Source organism: Entelurus aequoreus, linkage group LG01 (genome assembly GCF_033978785.1).
Source record: "Entelurus aequoreus isolate RoL-2023_Sb linkage group LG01, RoL_Eaeq_v1.1, whole genome shotgun sequence".
In the NCBI taxonomy this organism is placed as follows: domain Eukaryota; kingdom Metazoa; phylum Chordata; class Actinopteri; order Syngnathiformes; family Syngnathidae; genus Entelurus; species Entelurus aequoreus.
Genome location: NC_084731.1, coordinates 9,611,263 through 9,633,048, shown reverse-complemented (window position 1 = coordinate 9,633,048; position 21,786 = coordinate 9,611,263). Strand labels below are relative to the sequence as shown.

The 21,786-nt window shown below is 41.1% G+C and overlaps 1 protein-coding gene across 1 annotated transcript in view; it reads right to left on the bottom strand.

Annotated features, from left to right (window-relative positions):
- Positions 1-21,786, bottom strand: part of LOC133648030 (plakophilin-4-like) — a 75,296-nt gene that overhangs the window by 32,766 nt on the left and 20,744 nt on the right. The window contains exons 4-10 of the mRNA XM_062043801.1: positions 16,812-16,846; positions 16,350-16,460; positions 14,024-14,178; positions 13,507-13,960; positions 8,221-8,391; positions 6,207-6,408; positions 5,950-6,082 (exon numbers count right to left, since the gene is read on the bottom strand). Coding sequence (XP_061899785.1) covers positions 5,950-6,082; positions 6,207-6,408; positions 8,221-8,391; positions 13,507-13,960; positions 14,024-14,178; positions 16,350-16,460; positions 16,812-16,846 — 1,261 coding nt within the window. The remainder of the gene's footprint in view (positions 1-5,949; positions 6,083-6,206; positions 6,409-8,220; positions 8,392-13,506; positions 13,961-14,023; positions 14,179-16,349; positions 16,461-16,811; positions 16,847-21,786) is intronic.

The window sequence follows — 21,786 nt, the reverse complement described above, 5'->3', positions numbered from 1 at the left end:
CTTTAATTACCGATACCGATATCAACCGATACCGATATCAACCGATATATGCAGTCGTGGAATTAACACATTATTATGCCTAATTTGGACAACCAGATATGGTGAAGATAAGGTACTTTTAAAAAAAAAATTAGTAAAATAAGATAAATAAATTAAAAACATTTTCTTGAATAAAAAAGAAAGTACAACAATATAAAAACAGTTACATAGAAACTAGTAATGAATGAAAATTTGTAAAATTAACTGTTAAAGGTTAGTACTATTAGTGGACCAGCAGCACGCACAATCATGTGTGCTTACGGACTGTATCCCTTGCAGACTGTATTGATATATATTGATATATAATGTAGGAACCAGAATATTAATAACAGAAAGAAACAACCCTTTTGTGTGAATGAGTGTGAATGGGGGAGGGAGGTTTTTTGGGTTGGTGCACTAATTGTAAGTGTATCTTGTGTTTTCTACGTTGGTTTAATAAAAAAAAACAAAAAACAAAAAAAAACGATACCGATGATAAAAAAAAAAGATACCGATAATTTCCTATATTACATTTTAACGCATATATCGGCCGATAATATGACAGACCGCCTTAAAAAACGGAGTTGAATTTGACTTCTTTTTACTGAACAAGACACCCAGAATGAACATGAAAATAAAGAATGTGGGATTTACGATTTTCTATGAACGATAAAACACGGAATATTGACAACATATAAACGTCACACCCCTTCTCCATCCACAAATTTTACCACAAAGTGAAACGCAACAAAAATGCGACAAACACAGCAAAATATGAACGCGAAGGGTAATAAAAAAGACCACCTACAATCTGATTCATCTGATATTTCACTAAGCTTTAGAACTTTGTTGTAAAAATCTCCTGCCGCGTCTGTCCCTGACACCCACATTTCAGGCTCCGGAAACACTCTGTGGAAACACTCCCCACCCACACTGCTTGGTGCCTCGTCTGAACTGCTGTGACTGACATTACCATAGTAACTAATTAGATTACCATAGTAATTAATTAGATTACCATAGTAACTAATTAGATGACCATAATAACTAATTAGATGACCATAGTGACTAATTAGCTTACCATAGTAATTAATTAGATGACCATAATAACTAATAAGATGACCATAGTAACTAATTAGATTACCATAGTAACTAATTAGATGACCATAGTAACCATACTTGCCAACCCTCCCGTTTTTAGCGGGAGAATCCCGGTATTCAGCGCCTCTCCCGACAACCTCCCGGCAGAGATTTTCTCCCGACAAACTCCCGGTATTCAGCGTTGAGGCCACGCCCCCTCCAGCTCAATGCGGACTTGAGACTGAGTGGGGACAGCCTGTTCTCACGTCCGCTTTCCCACAATATAAACAGCTTGCCTGCCCAATGAACGGAGACATTAAACAGGACAATACTGCCATCTAATGGATAGCCACCGGAACACTGAAATTCAAGTATATATATTTTTTTTCTATGTAAATAAAATATATATATATATATACATACATATATATAGCTAGAATTCACTGAAAGTCAAGTATTTCATACATATATATATATATATATATATATATATATATATATATATATATATATATATATGTATATATATATAAAGAAATATATATGAAATACTCGAGTTGGTGAATTCTAGCTGTAAATAACCACGCCCCCAACCACCACCCCCTACCCCCCGCCTCCCGATATTGGAGGTTGGCAAGTATGATAGTAACTAGTATATCATGGAAAAGTGCAGATTCCAACCCTTGAAGTACTCTGTTTAGTTGAAGACTTGAGGTCATTAGAAAACATCACTGCACATCATAATGGCAGCTACACTTTTTTGGGAATGTCCGGCGGGCCAGATTGAAAAGCTTAATGGGCCGCATGTGGCCCCCGGGCCTTAATTTGCCCAGGTCTGCTTTAAAGCATAACCAAGCATGCATCAATATAGCTCTTGTCTCAAAGTGGGTGTACTGTCACCACCTGTCACATCACACCCTGACTTATTTGGAGTTTTTTTTTGCTGTTTTCCTGTGTGTAGTGTTTTAGTTCTTGTCTTGCGCTCCTATTTTGGTGGCTTTTTCTCTTATTTTGGTATTTTCCTGTAGCAGTTTCATGTCTTCCTTAAACGCTATTCCCCGCATCTGCTTTGTTTTAGCAATCAAGACTATTTACGTTGTTGCTATCATTCTTTGTGGGGACATTGTTGATTGTCATGTCATGTTCGGATGTACATTGTGGACGCCGTCTTTGCTCCACAGTAAGTCTTTGCTGTCGTCCAGCATTCTGCTTTTGTTTACTTTGTAGCCAGTTAGGTTTTAGTTTTCCCTAAGCTTCAATGTTTTTTCTTCGGGGCACTCACCTTTTGTTTATTTTTGGTTTAATCATTAGATACGACGACAAACCCTTGTCATCTCACACAACGTGTTCCCGACATCTACAAAGCAATTAGCTACCGGCTGCCACCTACTGATATGGAAGAGTATTGCACGGTTACTAGACAGCACCGACACTCAACAACAACACATTATTTGTAGATTATAATTACTGGTTGGCAAAAAATATTTTTAACCCAAATAGGTGAAATTACATAATCTCCCACAGCACACCAGACTGTATCTCACAGTGGTTGAAAAAACACAGTCCTATAGAATCATGACCTGGATTAAACATGCCGTAGAACACAGATACATTCTTGTAGCCACACCGCAGTCCTCAGATTCTGTATTCAGTCACAGCGGAACAGGTCTGCGTTGTTTTTGATCGATTGATTGAGACTTTTATTAGTAGATTGCACAGTACAGTACATATTCCGTACAATTGACCACTAAATGGTAACACCCCAATAAGTTTTTCAACTTGTTTAAGTCGGGGTCCACGTTAAATCAATTCATGGTTGTGTGCCCAGACAGCATCAAAAGACACCTGAGCTGCATTATGCTGCAGTTATTTATTCCGCAGGAAGGAGTGTAATAAGAAGAGTACACATTTGCCAGCGATATTTCATCACTTTTAGTTGGAACAGATGGTGCGGTGGCTCAAAAAAGAGAAAGTAGAGGATTCACGTTGGGGCTTGTAGACTGAGAAACTGCACTGCAAAAAGTCAGTGTTCAAAAACAAGAAAGAAAACACAAAAATGAGGGGTATTTTATTTGAACTAAGCAAAATTATCTGCCAATAGAACAAGAACATTTGGCTTGTCAAGACTTTCCAAAACAAGTAAAATTAGCTAACCTCAATGAACCCAAAAATAGCTTAAAATAAGTATATTCTCACTAATAACAAGTGCACTTTTCTCGGTAGAAAAAAAAGAGACCTTTTTGCTCAATATGTTGAAAAATATTCTTAAATGAAGTAAATGCTAGTGCCATTATCTTGACATAATGATATGCGCTCGGCATTACATTTCTTGAAACCAGCAAACTTATACTAAAAACTAATTTGTTGTTCTTAAGGGAAAGGCAACAAGGCAAGCGCTTGTTACTCTCGGTGTCTCCTAGCCGCTCAGGCTAATCGTATTGTCTAAAGATGCATTTTTCCATGGATAACATGACATCATCGCACCAAGTGCGTGCTCTTTCAGTCAATTAGTGCGTCAATTACAGCCCGGACAAAAAAAATTTAATTGTAATTTTGAGTAATTTATCTGAATATCAGGCATGTGATTTTTCCGTCTAAAGTCGGAATTCCGTCTTTTTTAATCTCGGGGGGGAAAAAAATGATCTCCCGTTTTTCTTTTTTTTTTTCCGACCCTAAAGTTTCAATGGGACTGGATGGAAAGGGAAATCACTGATACTGTTGGGAAGAAGGAAGTTACGACTTTGTTCTGTGATTTTATTCGGAAAATCGATCGTCCCGGAAAGGTTTTGTGCACGTGGTGTCATGATAATATTGACTATGGATCACGAGGTTTCAAGGCTTTGGAAGTACATGCGCAACGCCAAAAACATATGAAACAACTTGAAGCAAAGAAAACGAACTTTTCACTAGCTGGTACTTTTGGATGTCAACCGAAAGTGAGCAAACCTTACGGACTTCATCCTTTGTTTACATCGACAACTGCCGTAGACATCGAGAGGAAAGATCCACCCACTTCAGTTGCAGACAGAGTTGTTAATAATGAGGTAAGCTAAAAAATATTTGCTTGCGAAATACGCATGTTTGTTTTAAATATTAACCAATTATTGCTTTGTGAAATATAAATGGGTTTTTCTAAAAATAAAAAGCCACGTGAAACTCTATTATGAAATTACAGAAATTCAAAGAGTCGCATTATTGAATCCAGTTAACAATTTATTTGAAATAAATTTGCATATAATACTATTTTGTAATATTAAGTTCTTATGTAGTCTGTTGAAACTATTGTCAGTGGTGTAACAATCTTGGAGGTAAATATTTTCACACTTGTTTCATGCAATAAGTCAGTGTCCTCACATTATTATTATTTCCTGTTTTCAAATATGAGTAAACAATACTAAACATGTTTAATTATTTTCATTAATTTATATCCTATTTTGGCGAAAAGGAAGAAATGTTTACATTTGGTATTTTGTTAAATACATTTGCAAGGAAAGCTCATGTTAGGGCTCTCCGAGAAAGCTAATGTGTGAAGTGAACTGAAGTAATGTGGTAATACTGTAAATAAACTGTAGATAATAACACTGATCAATGTGACACCTGTGGATGTGAAATGAACACAAGATGTAAATATTAGTGACTAAATACTGTTGGGACTGAACCATATACAGTGATTCATTATTATAATTGGGTTATGTATGTTCTATTAATGATGTTTTCATGTCTTTAAACACTAAAATATTTTCTTCAAGTGGTGCTGTCTTTGTTAATTTTAGCATGTTAAATTGGTGAAAAACCAGGAGCTTCGGGGGGCCTTGCCCCCCTTATCCCCCCACCAGCCCACCAGGGCACTGGTGGGGGGACCTGGCTGGACCTGGCTGGGGGCCTTCGTCCCCCAGACCCCTGGAAATTTTTTCAGTCTTTTTCATTGTGGTCAAATCACATGCCTGGAATGTGCATGAACTATTTCTGTTCAAAATTGTTAGAAATGTCACATGTTAAATGTTTAAATATTAACTGTCAGTTTACTGTACTGTGCCAACTGTACTACTATATGAGTACGTGTTTTCTATTGTTTCATTGGAAATAAAACAGCAAAGTCCATTTGGCTGTCATCTGTTTTAATTATGAGACACAATTGTGTCAAAGTCATGATTTTTTTTATTTCATGCTTGAAATAAGAGATTTTTACTTTAAAAAAGTAGTTTTATACTTGTGAGTGTTGATGACACAGCTTTGCAACAGTTGATATTCTAGTTTCAAGCATGTTTTACTCAATATAGGTCATCAAATCTCAGCAACAAGCTGTAATATCTTACTGACATCATTTAGGACCAAAACACTTAAAACAAGTAAAACACTCGAACATCAAATCTGCTTAGTGAGAAGAATTATCTTATCAGACAGAAAATAAGCAAATATCACCCTTATTTGAGATATTTCATCTTACTTAGATTTCAGTTTTTGCAGTGTGCACGGCTCATAACGGCTCAATCTATCCTTTGTCTATCAATACTACACAAGGTGCTTGTATTACCTTCTTCAAAATTAAAATTAATAACAATTTTGGCCGGGGGCCGGGCTGTATATATGCGCACTAATTGACTGAAAGAGCTCGCACTTGGCGCGATGATGTCATGTTATCCATGGAAAAATGCATTTTTAGACCATATGATTTGCCTGAGCGGCTAGGAGACCCCGAGAGTAACAAGCGCTTGCCTTGTTGCCTTTCCATTAAGAACAATACATTAGTTTTTAGTATAATTTTGCTGGTTTCAAGAAATGTAATGCCGAGCGCATATCATTATGTCAAGATAATGGCACTAGCATTTACTTCTTTTAAGTCTGCCCCTTTACCTCCACTTTGATCCTGTTGTCTCCAAAGCACAGGTGCTGCAAATAAGCGGCGGCATTGCACTGCACGGAGGGGAAGTGGTGCTGCAGCATGTGGATGACCTCCGGCAGCTCGGGGTCTCGCCACGCAAACTCCCTGGGGGTGAATAAGAGCGAGGAGACTAATTGAGTTTCGACTTTATCTTGTTTCTGCTGAAGTCTCTTCATTAATGTTCTTTTTTTTTTTTTTTGAAGTCAAGAGGTCGTTTCTTCCTGTTCACCTGGGGTCTTTGTGGATGCTCTCCATGGATGGCGTGCGGGTGACCATCCGCTCCACCAGATTAGAGTGCCGGTGAGAGAAAACGGGCTCGCCGGGGACCCTGAAGGAATCGACGTACACGCTCGCGTTATTCAGTCCGTAGTTGCTTCTTTGGTACGGCAGCGTGCTGCAGTGGCTTGTGGTCCGAGGGAGAGTCCCCACAGCTGAAAGAAGTCCAACCAGGATAAAGAAAGGTGAGCTTTTGTCCTCTTAAACACATTTCTATAGACCGCCGTCTCCAAACCTTAAGTACCTTCTGCCATCTGTCAATACACGTCACTGGCACAGATCGATCGTTTATTTCATTAATTTTGGACCAATGAAGTGAAATTGGATCATTTCCCGAGGATTTGTCACGGCGCACTTATGTGACATGACAGTGGTTGGGGATTACTTTGAACAAAAAGCAGTCACTTGAGATTTGTATGTAAACAAGTATTGTCCTCCTTGCACTACATCAGGGGTGTCTAAAGTGCGGCCCGGGGGCCATTTGCAGCCCGCAGCTAAGGCCCGGTTCACACCAACGGCGCTTTGCTCGCCGCTTTAAAGCGCGGCAATGTCAATTTTTCCACGAATATCCCGATCTCCGAAGTAATGTTATGCTCTGATACGAATTATTTCCCGCTTTGTTACCGTTCCTCACGATTTGATGCCGCTTTGTTACGCTTTAAATCACGCTTTGATACATTTTATTGCGCTTTATTGAACTTTATTACGCTTTGATGCGATTATTATTTTGTGAATTTGATGAATAAATTGCGTGCGCACACATGATATAATAAAAAAGAGAAATGTGACAAAAAAATAAGAAAAAAAATGAGAAAAAAAGAAAATAAGAAAAAAATGTGAAAAACTCAGTATACTAAGTTTTCCCCACATTTTTTAGATTTATATATTTATTTGATTTCTCTTTTTGTTCTAGTATATACAAGATAAAACACAATGTAATAAAAAAAAGAGAAATATGATAAACAAATAAGTTAAAAAAAATGTGAAAAACTCAGTATACTGTTTTCCACACATTTTTTATATTCATTTATTTTTTCAATTTCTCTTTTTTTTCATTATATTATGTTTTATATAGAGATGGCCGATAATATCGGCCTGCCGATATTATCGGCCGATATATGTGTTAAAATGTAATATCGAAAATTATCGGTATCGGTTTTTTTATTATCGGTATCGTTTTTTTGGTGTTTTTAAAAAAAAATTAAATCAACATAAAAAACACAAGATACACTTACAATTAGTGCACCAACCCAAAAAACCTCCCTCCCCCATTCACACTCATTCACACAAAAGGGTTGTTTCTTTCTGTTATTAATATTCTGGTTCCTACATTATATATCAATATATATCAATACAGTCTGCAAGGGATACAGTCCGTAAGCACACATGATTGTGCGTGCTGCTGGTCCACTAATAGTACTAACCTTTAACAGTTAATTTTACTAATTTTCATTCATTACTAGTTTCTATGTAACTGTTTTTATATTGTTGTACTTTCTTTTTTATTCAAGAAAATGTTTTTAATTGATTTATCTTATTTTACTAATTTTTTTAAAAAGTACCTTATCTTCACCATACCTGGTTGTCCAAATTAGGCATAATAATGTGTTAATTCCACGACTGCATATATCGGTTGATATCGGTATCGGTAATTAAAGAGTTGGACAATATCGGAATATCGGATATCGGCAAAAAGCCATTATCGGACATCCCTAGTGGTGACAGTACACCTACTTTGAGACAAGAGCTATAGTGATGCATGCTTGATTATGGTCTAAAGTCATATCCAACAATTGCGACGACGACTTTTTACTGTCAACTGAGTTTTGTTTTTTAATGATTTCTGCTGCCGGATTTTTTCAACGCAAAAAATGTGCCTGGGCTCAAAAAAGGTTGAAAAACACCACATTAGACGACGACATCAACAAGAAACAATCTGCAATGTGGGTGGAGCTGATATACTGCACCTGCGCCTGTCCCGTACAGGGAGCCCTGCAGGTCGTGAGAGGGACTGCGGTACAGCGGGCTGTGGAAGGCGTGCTCGTCAAACACTGGCGTCATGTGACAATCAGGAGACAACGCCGCTCTCAGCTCGGGGTCCATTTGTCCTGACTGAGAGGCGTAGGTGCTGTGAAGGCCTGCGGGTGCACACACGACCACAGCGTTGTTTACCGTGTGTAAGCAGGAGGGGTGTGACGGTACACAGAAATGTCGGCTCGGTACGTACCTCGGTTTAGAGGTCACGTTTCAATTCATTTTCGGTACAGTAAGAAAACAACAAAATATACATTTTTGGGTTATTTATTTACCACATATGTAAACAATGGCTTTATCCTTTTAACATTGGGAACACTAATAATTCTGCCCACGTTAATCAACATTAAACTGCCTCAAGTTGTTGCTCAGATTAAATACAATGACATATATACGTATAAAAAGTGCAACATTAAACAGTTTCAAGTCAACTCATCATGCTTAATTTATTACAGCATTTGGGAAGCCTGGAGTTGATTTATTATGTAAATGTTATATTGTTATCAACATGTGATAGCAGGGACCCTGCCATTCCAAACTAGGCTGCTGCATTACTAATGATTAATGCAACTATAGCTGTAAAAATAATACAATAGCAATAAGAGAGACTATTCATCCCTGAACGCCATGGAGTTCATGTAGGCTTAATGATGCACTTACATTATTATATCAACTATCAGAGACAGAAACTCTTCATTTAACACATACTTGCCAACCCTCCCAGTTTTACCGGGAGACTCCCGGAATTCAGCGCCTCTCCCGATAACCTCCCGGAAGAAATTTTCTCCCGATAAACTCCTGGAATTCAGCCGGAGCTGGAGGCCACGCCCCCTCCAGCTCCATGCGGACCTGAGTGGGGACAGCGGCGAGAGTCTGTTTTCACGTCCGCTTTCCCACGATATAAACAGCGTGCCTGCCCAATCACGTTATAACTGTAGAATGATCGAGGGCGAGTTCTTGGCTTCTTATGTGGGTTTATTGTTAGGCAGTTCCATTAACGTCCTCCCAGCGCGGTAACAACACACAACAACAGCAGTCACGTTTTCGTCTACCGTAAAGCAGTTCGTCTGCCGTAAACAGCAATGTTGTGACACTCTTAAACAGGACAATACTGCCATCTACTGGATAGCCTCCAGAACACTGAAATTCAAGTATTTATTTTATTTATATGTATAATAAAATAAATATATATATAAATAGCTAGAATTCACTGAAAGTCAAGTATTTCATACATATATATATATATATATATATACATATATATATATATATATATATATATACATATATATATATATATATATATATATATATATATATATACGTATATATATATATATATATATGTATATATATATATATACGTATATATATATATATACATATATATATATATTATACGTATATGTATATATATATATACGTATATATATATATATATATATATATATATATATATATATATATATATATATATATATATATATATATATATATATATATGAAATACTTGAGTTGGTGAATTCTAGCTGTAAATATACTCCTCCCCTCTTAACCACGCCCCCGACCACACCCCACCCCACCCCCCACCTCCCGGAATCGGAGGTCTCAAGGTTCACTCTTAAACTGTGTCTCAAGGACACTCTTAAACAGGACAATACTGCCATCTACTGGATAGCCTCCAGAACACTGAAATTCAAGTATTTCTTTTATTTATATCTATAATAAAATAAATATATATAGCCAGAATTCACTGAAAGTCAAGTATTTCATACACACATATATATATATATATATATATATATATATATATATATATATATATATATATATATATATATATATATATATATATATATATGAAATACTCGAGTTGGTGAATTCTAGCTGTAAATATACTCCTCCCCTCTTAACCACGCCCCCAACCACACCCCGGCCACGCCCCACCCCACCCCCCACCTCCCGGAATCGGAGGTCTCAAGGTTGGCAAGTATGATTTAACATAATGTCCTTTTTTGCCGCTTCAACACAGCTCAATCAACACAGAAAAAGGTAAAGTGAAATAACAGACAGACGGGGCTTTGCTGTCCGTAACACACACATACACACGCGCACACACACGCACACGCACACACACACACACACACGCACACACACTGCAAAATGAGCAAACGTTACGCTAAAAGCTAATTAGCCTTCACCTCAAACCAGGATTACGAACCAAACCGAAACCCCCGTACCGAAACGGTTCAATACAAATACACGTACCGTTACACCCCCTTAGTAAGCAGGACAACATACAAACATTTGTTCCTGCACACTTGTCATCTTTGGGCCACTCACAGGCTCGTTAACGAACAGCATCCTAAATATGTGTCTGTTGCTCATCATCTGTTTGTAATCTGGGATTATTCTGGATGGGATGGATAACTTGGAACGAGGACTTGGGCGACGTAGCAGAAAATCACTTAACTGGAGAACAGGATATATTTGGTGTAGTTCAGTGGCTTTGAAAGACATGCTAGAGTCTACTCTTCCATGTCGAAGCACAACAAATGTGCACAAAGGCTGCAAGAGCGTGTGTGCACTTAAGCATGCATCAAGAATAAAGCAGATGCTGATGGCAGACTAAAAGCCTTTGGCTGCTGCCAGATGATAATCAGCTGATGGCTTTGTGATAGAAACCTCGCTATGTGGGTCAGTGGGAGAGGCTTAGTGACTCGGGTGTTGTCGCAGCATCAGCAGGTTGGAAGCTGGCGAAGGACAGCGGAGATGATGAACAATGGCCACCTGCATTAAAAATGTGGAGTTCTTTGACAAAAACAAAACCCTCCTGGAGCTGTGATAGAAGTAGTCTACTGGTGAAGATGCTGCTTTTGAAGAAGTCCTAAGAACTCTGCAGACAGACCCACTGGGGAGTTTCTGATGAGGGCTTAAAGTAACCTACTCAGTGGTCTAGTGGTTAGAGTGTCCGCCCTGAGATGGGTAGGTCGTGAGTTCAAACCCCGGCCGAGTCATACCGAAGACTATAAAAATGGGAGCCATTACCTCCCTGCTTGGTACTCAGCATCAAGGGTTGGAATTGGGGGTTAAATCACCAAAACTTATTCCCGGGTGCTGCTGCTCACTGCTCCCCTCACCTCACAGGGGGTGATGGGTCAAATGCAGAGAATAATTTCACCACACCTTGTGTGTGTGTGACTATCATTGGTACTTTAACTTTAAATGTTAAATCAAAAACACAGTAGTACCTCAACGTACGAGTTAAATTGGTAACCCAAAAACACTTGTATCTCAAATCAACGTCTCCCACTGAAAAAAACTATACAATAGAAAGTACTACTAAAAACAGCAATAGTTTTATAAAGTAATGTAACAACAAGGTAAAGCATTTACTTCGGAGAGTGGACTTTTACATCCTACCAGCTGCTTCTCTGTCAAACACAAAGTCCGCCGTTTGAATATTATGTTAACAGTCTGGGCTGGCGTTCAGACTCATTCTGTAACAGCAGTGATACGCTAGGATTGCTTTGCCATCTTTTTGATGATTTATTTATTTGATTCAATGAATATCATCCGCCTTTTCTTCTCAGCACCGTCCTTCAAACTCACTTTCTTCCTTCCCACGCATGCAAAACCTAGTCTAAGTTATTTTTAGCGAGTGTTTTGAGCGTGGATTTTACGGGGGTTTACTTAGACTTAGACAAACTTTATTGATCCATCCATCCATCATCTTCCGCTTATCCGAGATCGGGTCGCGGGGTAAGCAGCCTAAGCAAGGAAGCCCAGACTTCCCTCTCCCCAGCCACTTCGTCCAGCTCCTCCCGGGGGATCCCAAGGCGTTCCCAGGCCAGCCGGGAGAGATAGTCTTCCCAACGTGTCCTGGGTCTCACCCCCGGTCAGACGTGCCCTAAACACCTCTTAGGGAGGCGTTCGGGTGGCATCCTGACCAGATGCCCGAACCACCTCATTTGGCTCCTCTCAATGTGGAGGAGCAGCGGCTTTACTTTGAGCTCCTCCCGGATGACAGAGCTTCTCACCCTATCCGGCGGGTCTCTCCACCTGGTGGAGGAAACTCATTTCGGCCTGTTGTACCCGTGATCTTGTCCTTTTGGTCATAACCCAAAGCTCATGACCATAGGTGAGGATGGGAACGTAGATCGACTGGTAAATTGAGAGCTTTGCCTTCCGGCTCAGCTCCTTCTTCACCACAACGGATCGATACAGCGTCCGCATTACTGAAGACGCCGCACCGATCCTCCTGTCGATCTCACCATCCACTCTTCCCCCACTCGTGAACAAGACTCTGAGGTACTTGAACTCCTCCACTTGGGGCAGGGTCTCCTCCGCAACCCGGAGATGGCACTCCACCCTTTTCCGGGCTAGAACCATGGACTCGGACTTGGAGGTGCTGATTCCCATCCCAGTCGCTTCACACTCTGCTGCGAACCGATTTACTTTATTGATCCACAGGGGAAATTGTTCCCACTTTTGACATTTGCTACACAAACTAATGGCGGGGTTGCTTGGAACTCCAGTTGAAATTAGCCAAGGGATACTGTTAGAATAATTGTTTCTAAATGATCACAAAAGCTTTGTATTACATTGAGTTCCTGGCAGGGAGACGGGCGCTGTCTTTGGGGCCTACCAGGAGGAAGGCTCCTAAAACTCCACTTTGACTTCAAAGCGGACAGACGGCAGGATCTGCCCAATTTCCAGACAAACTCTTTTGAAGTATTTTACGAACTCTCTTTGAACTATTTTATGGAACTCTTTTTGAACTATTTTATGGAACTCTTCATTTGAACTGTTCGGTAACCAAAGGCAACGATGTTTACGACCCACTTCCCTCTGGAAGCAGCTGTGGTCAGGTGGGGGGAGAAAGTCAAATAAAGAAGGAGTGCAATCTTTTGGCAGAGCGTGGGTGACACTGTAAGAGGTTACAGGTCGACACGTTTTCTCCTCAATATTGAGTCCAAATTGAATTCTGCCTCTGTTTGATTCTTTGCCTCTTGTCTTGTTTAATAGATGTCATCAGTGTTTGAACCTGACAGATACTTATCTGAAAACACTCTTAAGTTGAGGTACCATTCTAGATACATTCCTTCTCTTGTTTCTGGTCCCTGTGGGAGTTATTGTTCATAATTCGGCCAAGATTTAGAGCATTGTTGGATTTAATGTGTCTCGGTTTGGCTTGAGTGGGCAAGACGGAGACTGACCTATGAGGCTGTCAGGGCGGGGAAGGGCGCTCCTCTGGTACAGGCCGTATGGGTCTGCTCCGTAGGCCAGAGACTGGCTCTGTCTGGGCAGTGTGGAGCCGTAATGCTGGGGCACGGCGGTCATTCCAGAGCGTAGCGGTGACCCCGACATGCCCCTCCCCTCTATGAGGGACAGAGTGGAGCCCAGACGGCCGCCGGCGCCCACTCCCACGCCACCCAAGGCCTGTGTGCCGTCAGCTGGGGAAGAAGGCGACGGGCAGGAGGGTGGCATGGTGGTCCCAGGGAAGACGGCGGCCAGCGGTTTGGGCTCCGAAAGGATAGGCGAGTCGTAGGTGCTACCCTGGGACGTTCGCAGGGAGATGCGAGAAGGTGAGACCGTGCCGGCTGTGGCGCAGCCGGGAGACTGACTCCTGGAGGGTAGGGATGTCATCCGTCGTAGGACCCGACCAGATGGCTGAGAGTGCAAGAGAGAAGACGTGAGTCTGTGGTACACTCCGGGATTCCAGATCCATCCTACCTGCCCTGATGCTTGACCCTCAGCTCTCGGGCTTCTTGAAAGAGACGCACGGGGCTCCGAACGCACAACATTCTGGTTGCTGTAGTAACTGACGCTGCTGTCCTGATAGCCGCTGTCTGAATAGGAGGTCACGTGAGCCGAGTGGCCCCCCGAGCCTGTGAGGAGAGAGAGAGATACGTCGGTGAGGAAGTGCTACTTGTGAATCAGCCAGCGTTTTTTTTTAAACCATTTGCATTTTAGTAACACCTGGGAGCTGAACTTTGCTTGCACTGCCTGCAGAGTGGCTCCAGGCCTATAGACACAACAACACACCCTGGACAATGGGCATATGCACACCCTCCCACCCCCACCATTGCTTGATTCCCCTTAGGGGCGATGGACGGCTGAGTAGGGCTTATACAGCTGCAGCCGGCCCTCGTAGCTCCCACTCCCTCCCCTCTGTTGCAAGTTTTGCTGATTCTATGTACATGTTTATGCTCCCACTCCCTCCCCTCTGTTGTAAGTTTTGTTGATTCTATGTACATGTTTATGCTCCCACCCCCTCCCCTCTGTTGCAAGTTTTGTCGATTCTACGTACATGTTTATGTTCCCACTCTCTCCCCTCTGTTGCAAGTTTTGTTGATTCTATGTACATGTTTATGCTCCCACTTCCTCCCCTCTGTTGCAAGTTTTGTTGATTCTATGTATATGTTTATGCTCCCACTCCCTCCCCTCTGTTGCAAGTTTTGTTGATTCTATGTACATGTTTATGCTCCCACTCCCTCTCCTCTGTTGAAAGTTTTGTTGATTCTATGTACATGCTTATGCTCCCACTCCCTCCCCTCTGTTGCAAGTTTTGTTGATTCTATGTACATGTTTATGCTCCCACTCCCTCTCCTCTGTTGTAAGTTTTGTTGAATCTATGTACATGTTTATGCTCCCACTCCCTCCCCTCTGTTGAAAGTTTTGTTGATTCTATGTACATGTTTATGCTCCCCTCTGTAGAAAGTTTTGTTAATTCTATGTATATGTTTATGCTCCCACTCCCTCCCCTCTGTTGCAAGTTTTGTTGATTCTATGTACATGTTTATGCTCCCACTCCCTCTCCTCTGTTGAAAGTTTTGTTGATTCTATGTACATGTTTATGCTCCCACTCCCTCCCCTCTGTTGCAAGTTTTGTTGATTCTATGTACATGTTTATGCTCCCACTCCCACCCCTCTGTTGCAAGTTTTGTTGACTCTACGTACATGTTTATGCTCCCACTCCCTCCCCTCTGTTGCAAGTTTTGTCGATTCTACGTACATGTTTATGTTCCCACTCCCTCCCCTCTGTTGCAAGTTTTGTTGATTCTATGTACATGTTTATGCTCCCACTTCCTCCCCTCTGTTGCAAGTTTTGTTGATTCTATGTACATGTTTATGCTCCCACTCCCTCCCCTCTGTTGCAAGTTTTTTGTTGATTCTATGTACATGTTTATGCTCCCACTCCCTCCCCTCTGTTGCAAGTTTTGTTGATTCTATGTACATGTTTATGCTCCCACTCCCACCCCTCTGTTGCAAGTTTTGTTGACTCTACGTACATGTTTATGCTCCCACTCCCTCCCCTCTGTTGCAAGTTTTGTCGATTCTACGTACATGTTTATGTTCCCACTCCCTCCCCTCTGTTGCAAGTTTTGTTGATTCTATGTACATGTTTATGCTCCCACTTCCTCCCCTCTGTTGCAAGTTTTGTTGATTCTATGTACATGTTTATGCTCCCACTCCCTCCCCTCTGTTGCAAGTTTTTTGTTGATTCTATGTACATGTTTATGCTCCCACTCCCTCCCCTCTGTTGCAAGTTTTGTTGATTCTATGTACATGTTTATGCTATGAGGTTTGTTTTTTCCCTTGGCCTCAGTATGGACCCCCTCCCTGGAGTCCAGCCTTTGACTGAATATTTTTTTACTCTCGATTGGGATTGTACTGAAAATCTCAATGTAAGTACTTCTGATTCAGATTTTTTCAACGGAAACCGGCAGCATTCAGCCTGTAGTAGAACAATGTGCACACTTTACAGCTTCATCATCACTGGCCTGCTTTCTGCTCAAGCAAAAGGAGGAGAAAGCATGTGGGGAATGTTTTATTTTGAGAGCGAGGAAAATAAGTCAGGGCTCGTAAATCTTTACTCCATAGTAACGACTTATCATGTCGGGAAACTCTTGGTCACCTGATGCTACGATCTTATGGAAGTATTGAAAAATCAATGGCTTTTTTGGAATCCGTTCAAAGGCCGTTCCAGAAGTTACTACTGGGGAGATCAGAATATACAAGGTTGATTTTCATTTCCGTGTGTGCGGAAGAGACAGACCCTCACTGTCATGCAGAGATGCACGGTCCACTTCAGGCAGGTACTGGCCCTCCTCGGCCCCTTGGCGCCCAGCTTGACATCCAGATATGGCGCCGCCCTGGGAGTCTCCTTCTGGAAAACATTAGTCAACATTTAGTCCAAAATGCCACAAAGATGCAGCAGCATATAGACAAGTGCCCAATAATATATCATTATTGTAATTCCCCATTCATTTCCATATATTCCCATTAATTCCCATGAATGAATAAGCAAAAAATGGTCAATATTTCCAAACTTTCCGAGCTTGATTTACCGTGGTAAATTTCTGGAAATGTTCCACTCCTTTGCAACCCTACGTGCAACCCAGTCATAGACTGCTGCGTGCACTCTAAACTAGTCCATCTCTGCAAGTCTGTGCAGTCACTTCCACAAACCTCCGATCTTTTCTAATAAATGTGTAGTGCAGGAAGAGAGGATTCCTACCGGCAGTCATCCAAGCAAACGACTTCTCAGACGAGCTTGAGCAAGAAGACAGAAGAAACAATGTCAGTCCAACAAAGTGTTTTCTGTCACTCAAACATCTGTAGTTGAATTATCTGGCAGGTTACACTTGGCAGGCATTCTGGGTGACAACAAAACGGCCCAAAAAAATGTAACCAAGTAATTCCCAACAAGGTAGTAGTACTATGTAATATCTGAAGGGGGGCTTTGGGTGTGTGGGGGGAAAGGGGGCGTGCTCTAAATGCACCACCTGTCCACACGCAGTGGGCACGGTCTAAACAGGAAGTAGGTATACGTCATATCTGTTTTTTTAAGAATTCCGCTACTCTATTTGTAGTCCAAACGTCATAATGATTTATGACCCCTGCAGGCGGAAGTAGGTATTACATATACGGTACAGGCCAAACGTTTGGACACACCTTTGCATTTGAATGTGTTTCCTTGATTTTAATGACTATTTACATTGTAAACTGGCCCCACTATGGACTGGACTTTCACTATTATGTTAGATCCACTATGGACTGGACTTTCACTACTATGTTAGATCCACTATGGACTGGACTCTCACTATTATGTTGGATCCACTATGGACTGGACTCTCACTATTATGTTAGATCCACTATGGACTGGACTCTCACTATTATGTTAGATCCACTATGGACTGGACTCTCACTATTATGTTAGATGCACTATGGACTGGACTCTCACACTGTTATGTTGGACCCACTATGGACTGGACTCTCACTATTATGTTAGATCCACTATGGACTGGACTCTCACACTATTATGTTAGATCCACTATGGACTGGACTTTCACTATTATGTTAGATCCACTATGGACTGGACTCTCACTATTATGTTAGATCCACTATGGACTGGACTCTCACTATTATGTTAGATCCACTATGGACTGGACTCTCACACTATTATGTTAGATCCACTATGGACTGGACTCTCACTATTATGTTAGATCCACTATGGACTGGACTCTCACACTATTATGTTAGATGCACTATGGACTGGACTCTCACACTATTATGTTAGATCCACTATGGACTGGACTCTCACTATTATGTTAGATCCACTATGGACTGGACTCTCACACTATTATGTTAGATCCACTATGGACTGGACTTTCACTATTATGTTAGATCCACTATGGACTGGACTCTCACTATTATGTTAGATCCACTATGGACTGGACTCTCACACTACCATGTTAGATCCACTATGGACTAGACTCTCACACTATTATGCTAGATCCACTATGGACTGGACTCTCACTATTATGTTAGATCCACTCTGGACTGGACTCTCACACTATTATGTTAGATCCACTATGGACTGGACTCTCACACTATTATGTTAGATCCACTATGGACTGGACTCTCACTATTATGTTAGATCCACTATGGACTGGACTCTCACACTATTATCTTAGATCCACTATGGACTGGACTATCACACTATTATGTTAGATCCACTATGGACTGGACTCTTACAATATTATGTTAGATCCACTATGGACTGGACTCTCACACTGTTATGTTAAGTCCACTATGGACTGGACTATCACACTATTAACTAGATCCACTCGACATCCATTGCACCGGTCGCCCACATCTGCGGTCCCCTCCAAGGTTTCTCATTGTCCCATTGGGTTGAGTTTTTCCTTGCCCTGATGTGGGACCTGAGCCGATGATGTCGTTGTGGCTTGTGCAGCCCTTTGAGACACTCGTGATTTAGGGCTATACAAGTAAACATTGATTGAAAACTATGACACCTGTGAAGTGAAAACGCTTTCAGGTGACTACCTCTTGAAGCTCATGGAGAGAATGCCAAGAGTGTGCAAAGCAGTAATCAGAGCAAAAGGTGTCTATTTTGAAGAAACTAGAATATAAAACATGTTTTCAATTATTTCACCTTTTTTTTGTTAAGTACATAACTCCACGTGTTCATTCATAGTTGTGATGTGACAATCTGCAATGTAAATAGTCAGAATAATTGTATCACAAAACTTTGTGTTGCCATGAGTTCCCGGCGAGAGGACAAAAGCTGTCTTTGATCCGACCAAGCAAAAGGCTTGTAAAACTCCACTGTGTAGGATGGGAAGCGACATGAAGGTTGTCGGTTTCTTTGATGTATTGTAATCCACAGGAAGATTTTGTCTTGACCCGAGATCTACAAAGCGAAGAGGAAGCAGGGCCTGACCCCCCCTCCAGGTACCTTTTCTTTGAACTGTTTTGTGACCAAAAGCTGTGGCTGTTTACGACCCCCCTCCCTTAGAAACAGCTGTTGCCATGTAATCAGGGAAAGTCCAAATAAAAGAGGAGGCGTACAATCTTTCGTCAGAGCGTGGTGGAGACACCGTACAAGGGTACGCGTTTCTCCTCATTGAGCCAAATTGAATTCTGTCTAATTCCTTGCTTCTTTGTCTGTTTAATAGATGTCATCAGTGTTTGAACCTGACATAAATAGTCATGAAAATAAAGAAAACACTTTGAATAAGGAGGTGTGTCCAAACTTTTAACCTCTACTGTACATCTTTGACACTTAAGTTAAAGGCCTACTGAAATGAAATGTTTTTATTTAAACGGGGATAGCAGATCTATTCTATGTGTCATACTTGATCATTTCGCGATATTGCCATATTTTTACTGAAAGGATTTAGTAGAGAACAACGACGATAAAGATCGCAACTTTTGGTATCTGATAAAAAAAAAGGCTTGCCCCTACCGGAAGTAGCGTGACGTAGTCAGTTGAACATATACGCAAAGTTCCCTATTGTTTACAATGATGGCCGCATGAAGTGAGAGAGATTCGGACCGAGAAAGCGACAATTTCCCCATTAATTTGAGCGAGGATGAAAGATTTGTGGATGAGTAAAGTGCAAGTGAAGGACTAGTGGGGAGTTGAAGCTATTCAGATAGGGAAGATGCTGTGAGAGCCGGGGGTGACCTGATATTCAGCTGGGAATGACTACAACAGTAAATAAACACAAGACATATATATACTCTATTAGCCACAACACAACCAGGCTTATATTTAATATGCCACAAATTAATCCTGCATAAAAACACCTACGTGTTTGTTATGCTAGCTCCTAGCTCCTCTGCTAGCTCCTAGCTCCATAGAACACGCCAATACAATTCAAACACCTGATCAACACACACAATCACTCAGCCCAAAAGACCGTTCACCTAACCCAAGGTTCATAAAACTTGAGGTTTTCCATCAAGCATGGAGTGATAGTTTAATAACTTATAAACGCATGCTTACCTTAGCTAAAGCTAAATACTACTCAAATCTCATCCGCCTCAACAAAAACGATCCTAAATTTCTGTTTAGTACAGTAGCATCGCTAACCCAACAAGGGACTCCTCCCAGTAGCTCCACCCACTTAGCAGATGATTTTATGAATTTCTTTAATAAGAAAATTGAACTCATTAGAAAGGAGATTAAAGACAACGCATCCCAGCTACAACTGGGTTCTATTAACACAAATACGACTGTATATACGACGGACACTGCCCTCCAAAATAGTCTCTCTATTTTTGATGAAATAACATTAGAGGAATTATTACAGCGTGTAAGTGGGATAAAACAAACAACATGTTTACTTGACCCACTTCCTGGGAAACTTATCAAGGAACTGTTTGTATTATTAGGTCCATCAGTGTTAAATATTATAAACTTATCACTTTCCTCCGGCACTGTTCCCCTAGCATTCAAAAAAGCGGTTATTCATCCTCTGCTCAAAAGACCTAACCTCGATCCTGACCTCATGGTAAACTACCGACCGGTCTCCCACCTTCCGTTTATTTCCAAAATTCTCGAAAAAACTGTTGCACAGCAGCTAAATGAACACTTAGTGACTAACAATCTCTGTGAACCTTTTCAATCCGGTTTCAGGGCAAATCACTCTACGGAGACAGCCCTCGCAAAAATGACTAATGATCTATTGCTAACGATGGATTCTGATGCGTCATCTATGTTGCTGCTTCTTGATCTTAGCGCCGCTTTCGATACCGTCGATCATAATATTTTATTAGAGCGTATCAAAACACGTATTGGTATGTCAGACTTAGCCTTGTCTTGGTTTAACTCTTATCTTACTGACAGGATGCAGTGCGTCTCCCATAACAATGTGACCTCGGACTATGTCAAGGTAACGTGCGGAGTTCCCCAGGGTTCGGTTCTTGGCCCTGCACTCTTTAGTATTTACATGCTGCCGCTGGGTGACATCATACGCAAATACGGTGTTAGCTTTCACTGTTATGCTGATGACACTCAACTCTACATGCCCCTAAAGCTGACCAACACGCCGGATTGTAGTCAGCTGGAGGCGTGTCTTAATGAAATTAAACAATGGATGTCCGCTAACTTTTTGCAACTCAACGCTAAGAAAACGGAAATGCTGATTATCGGTCCTGCTAGACACCAACATCTATTTAATAATACCACCTTAACATTTGACAACCAAACAATTAAACAAGGAGACTCGGTAAAGAATCTGGGTATTATCTTCCACCCAACTCTCTCGTTTGAGTCACACATTAAGAGTGTTACTAAAACGGCCTTCTTTCATCTCCGTAATATCGCTAAAATTCGTTCCATCTTGTCCACTAGCGACGCTGAGATCATTATTCATGCGTTCGTTACGTCTCGTCTCGATTACTGTAACGTATTATTTTCGGGCCTCCCTATGTCTAGCATTAAAAGATTACAGTTGGTACAAAATGCGGCTGCAAGGCTTTTGACAAAAACAAGAAAGTTTGATCATATTACGCCTATACTGGCTCACCTGCACTGGCTTCCTGTGCACTTAAGATGCGACTTTAAGGTTTTACTACTTACGTATAAAATATTACACGGTTTAGCTCCAGCCTATCTCGCCGATTGTATTGTACCATATGTCCCGACAAGAAATCTGCGTTCAAAGAACTCCGGCTTATTA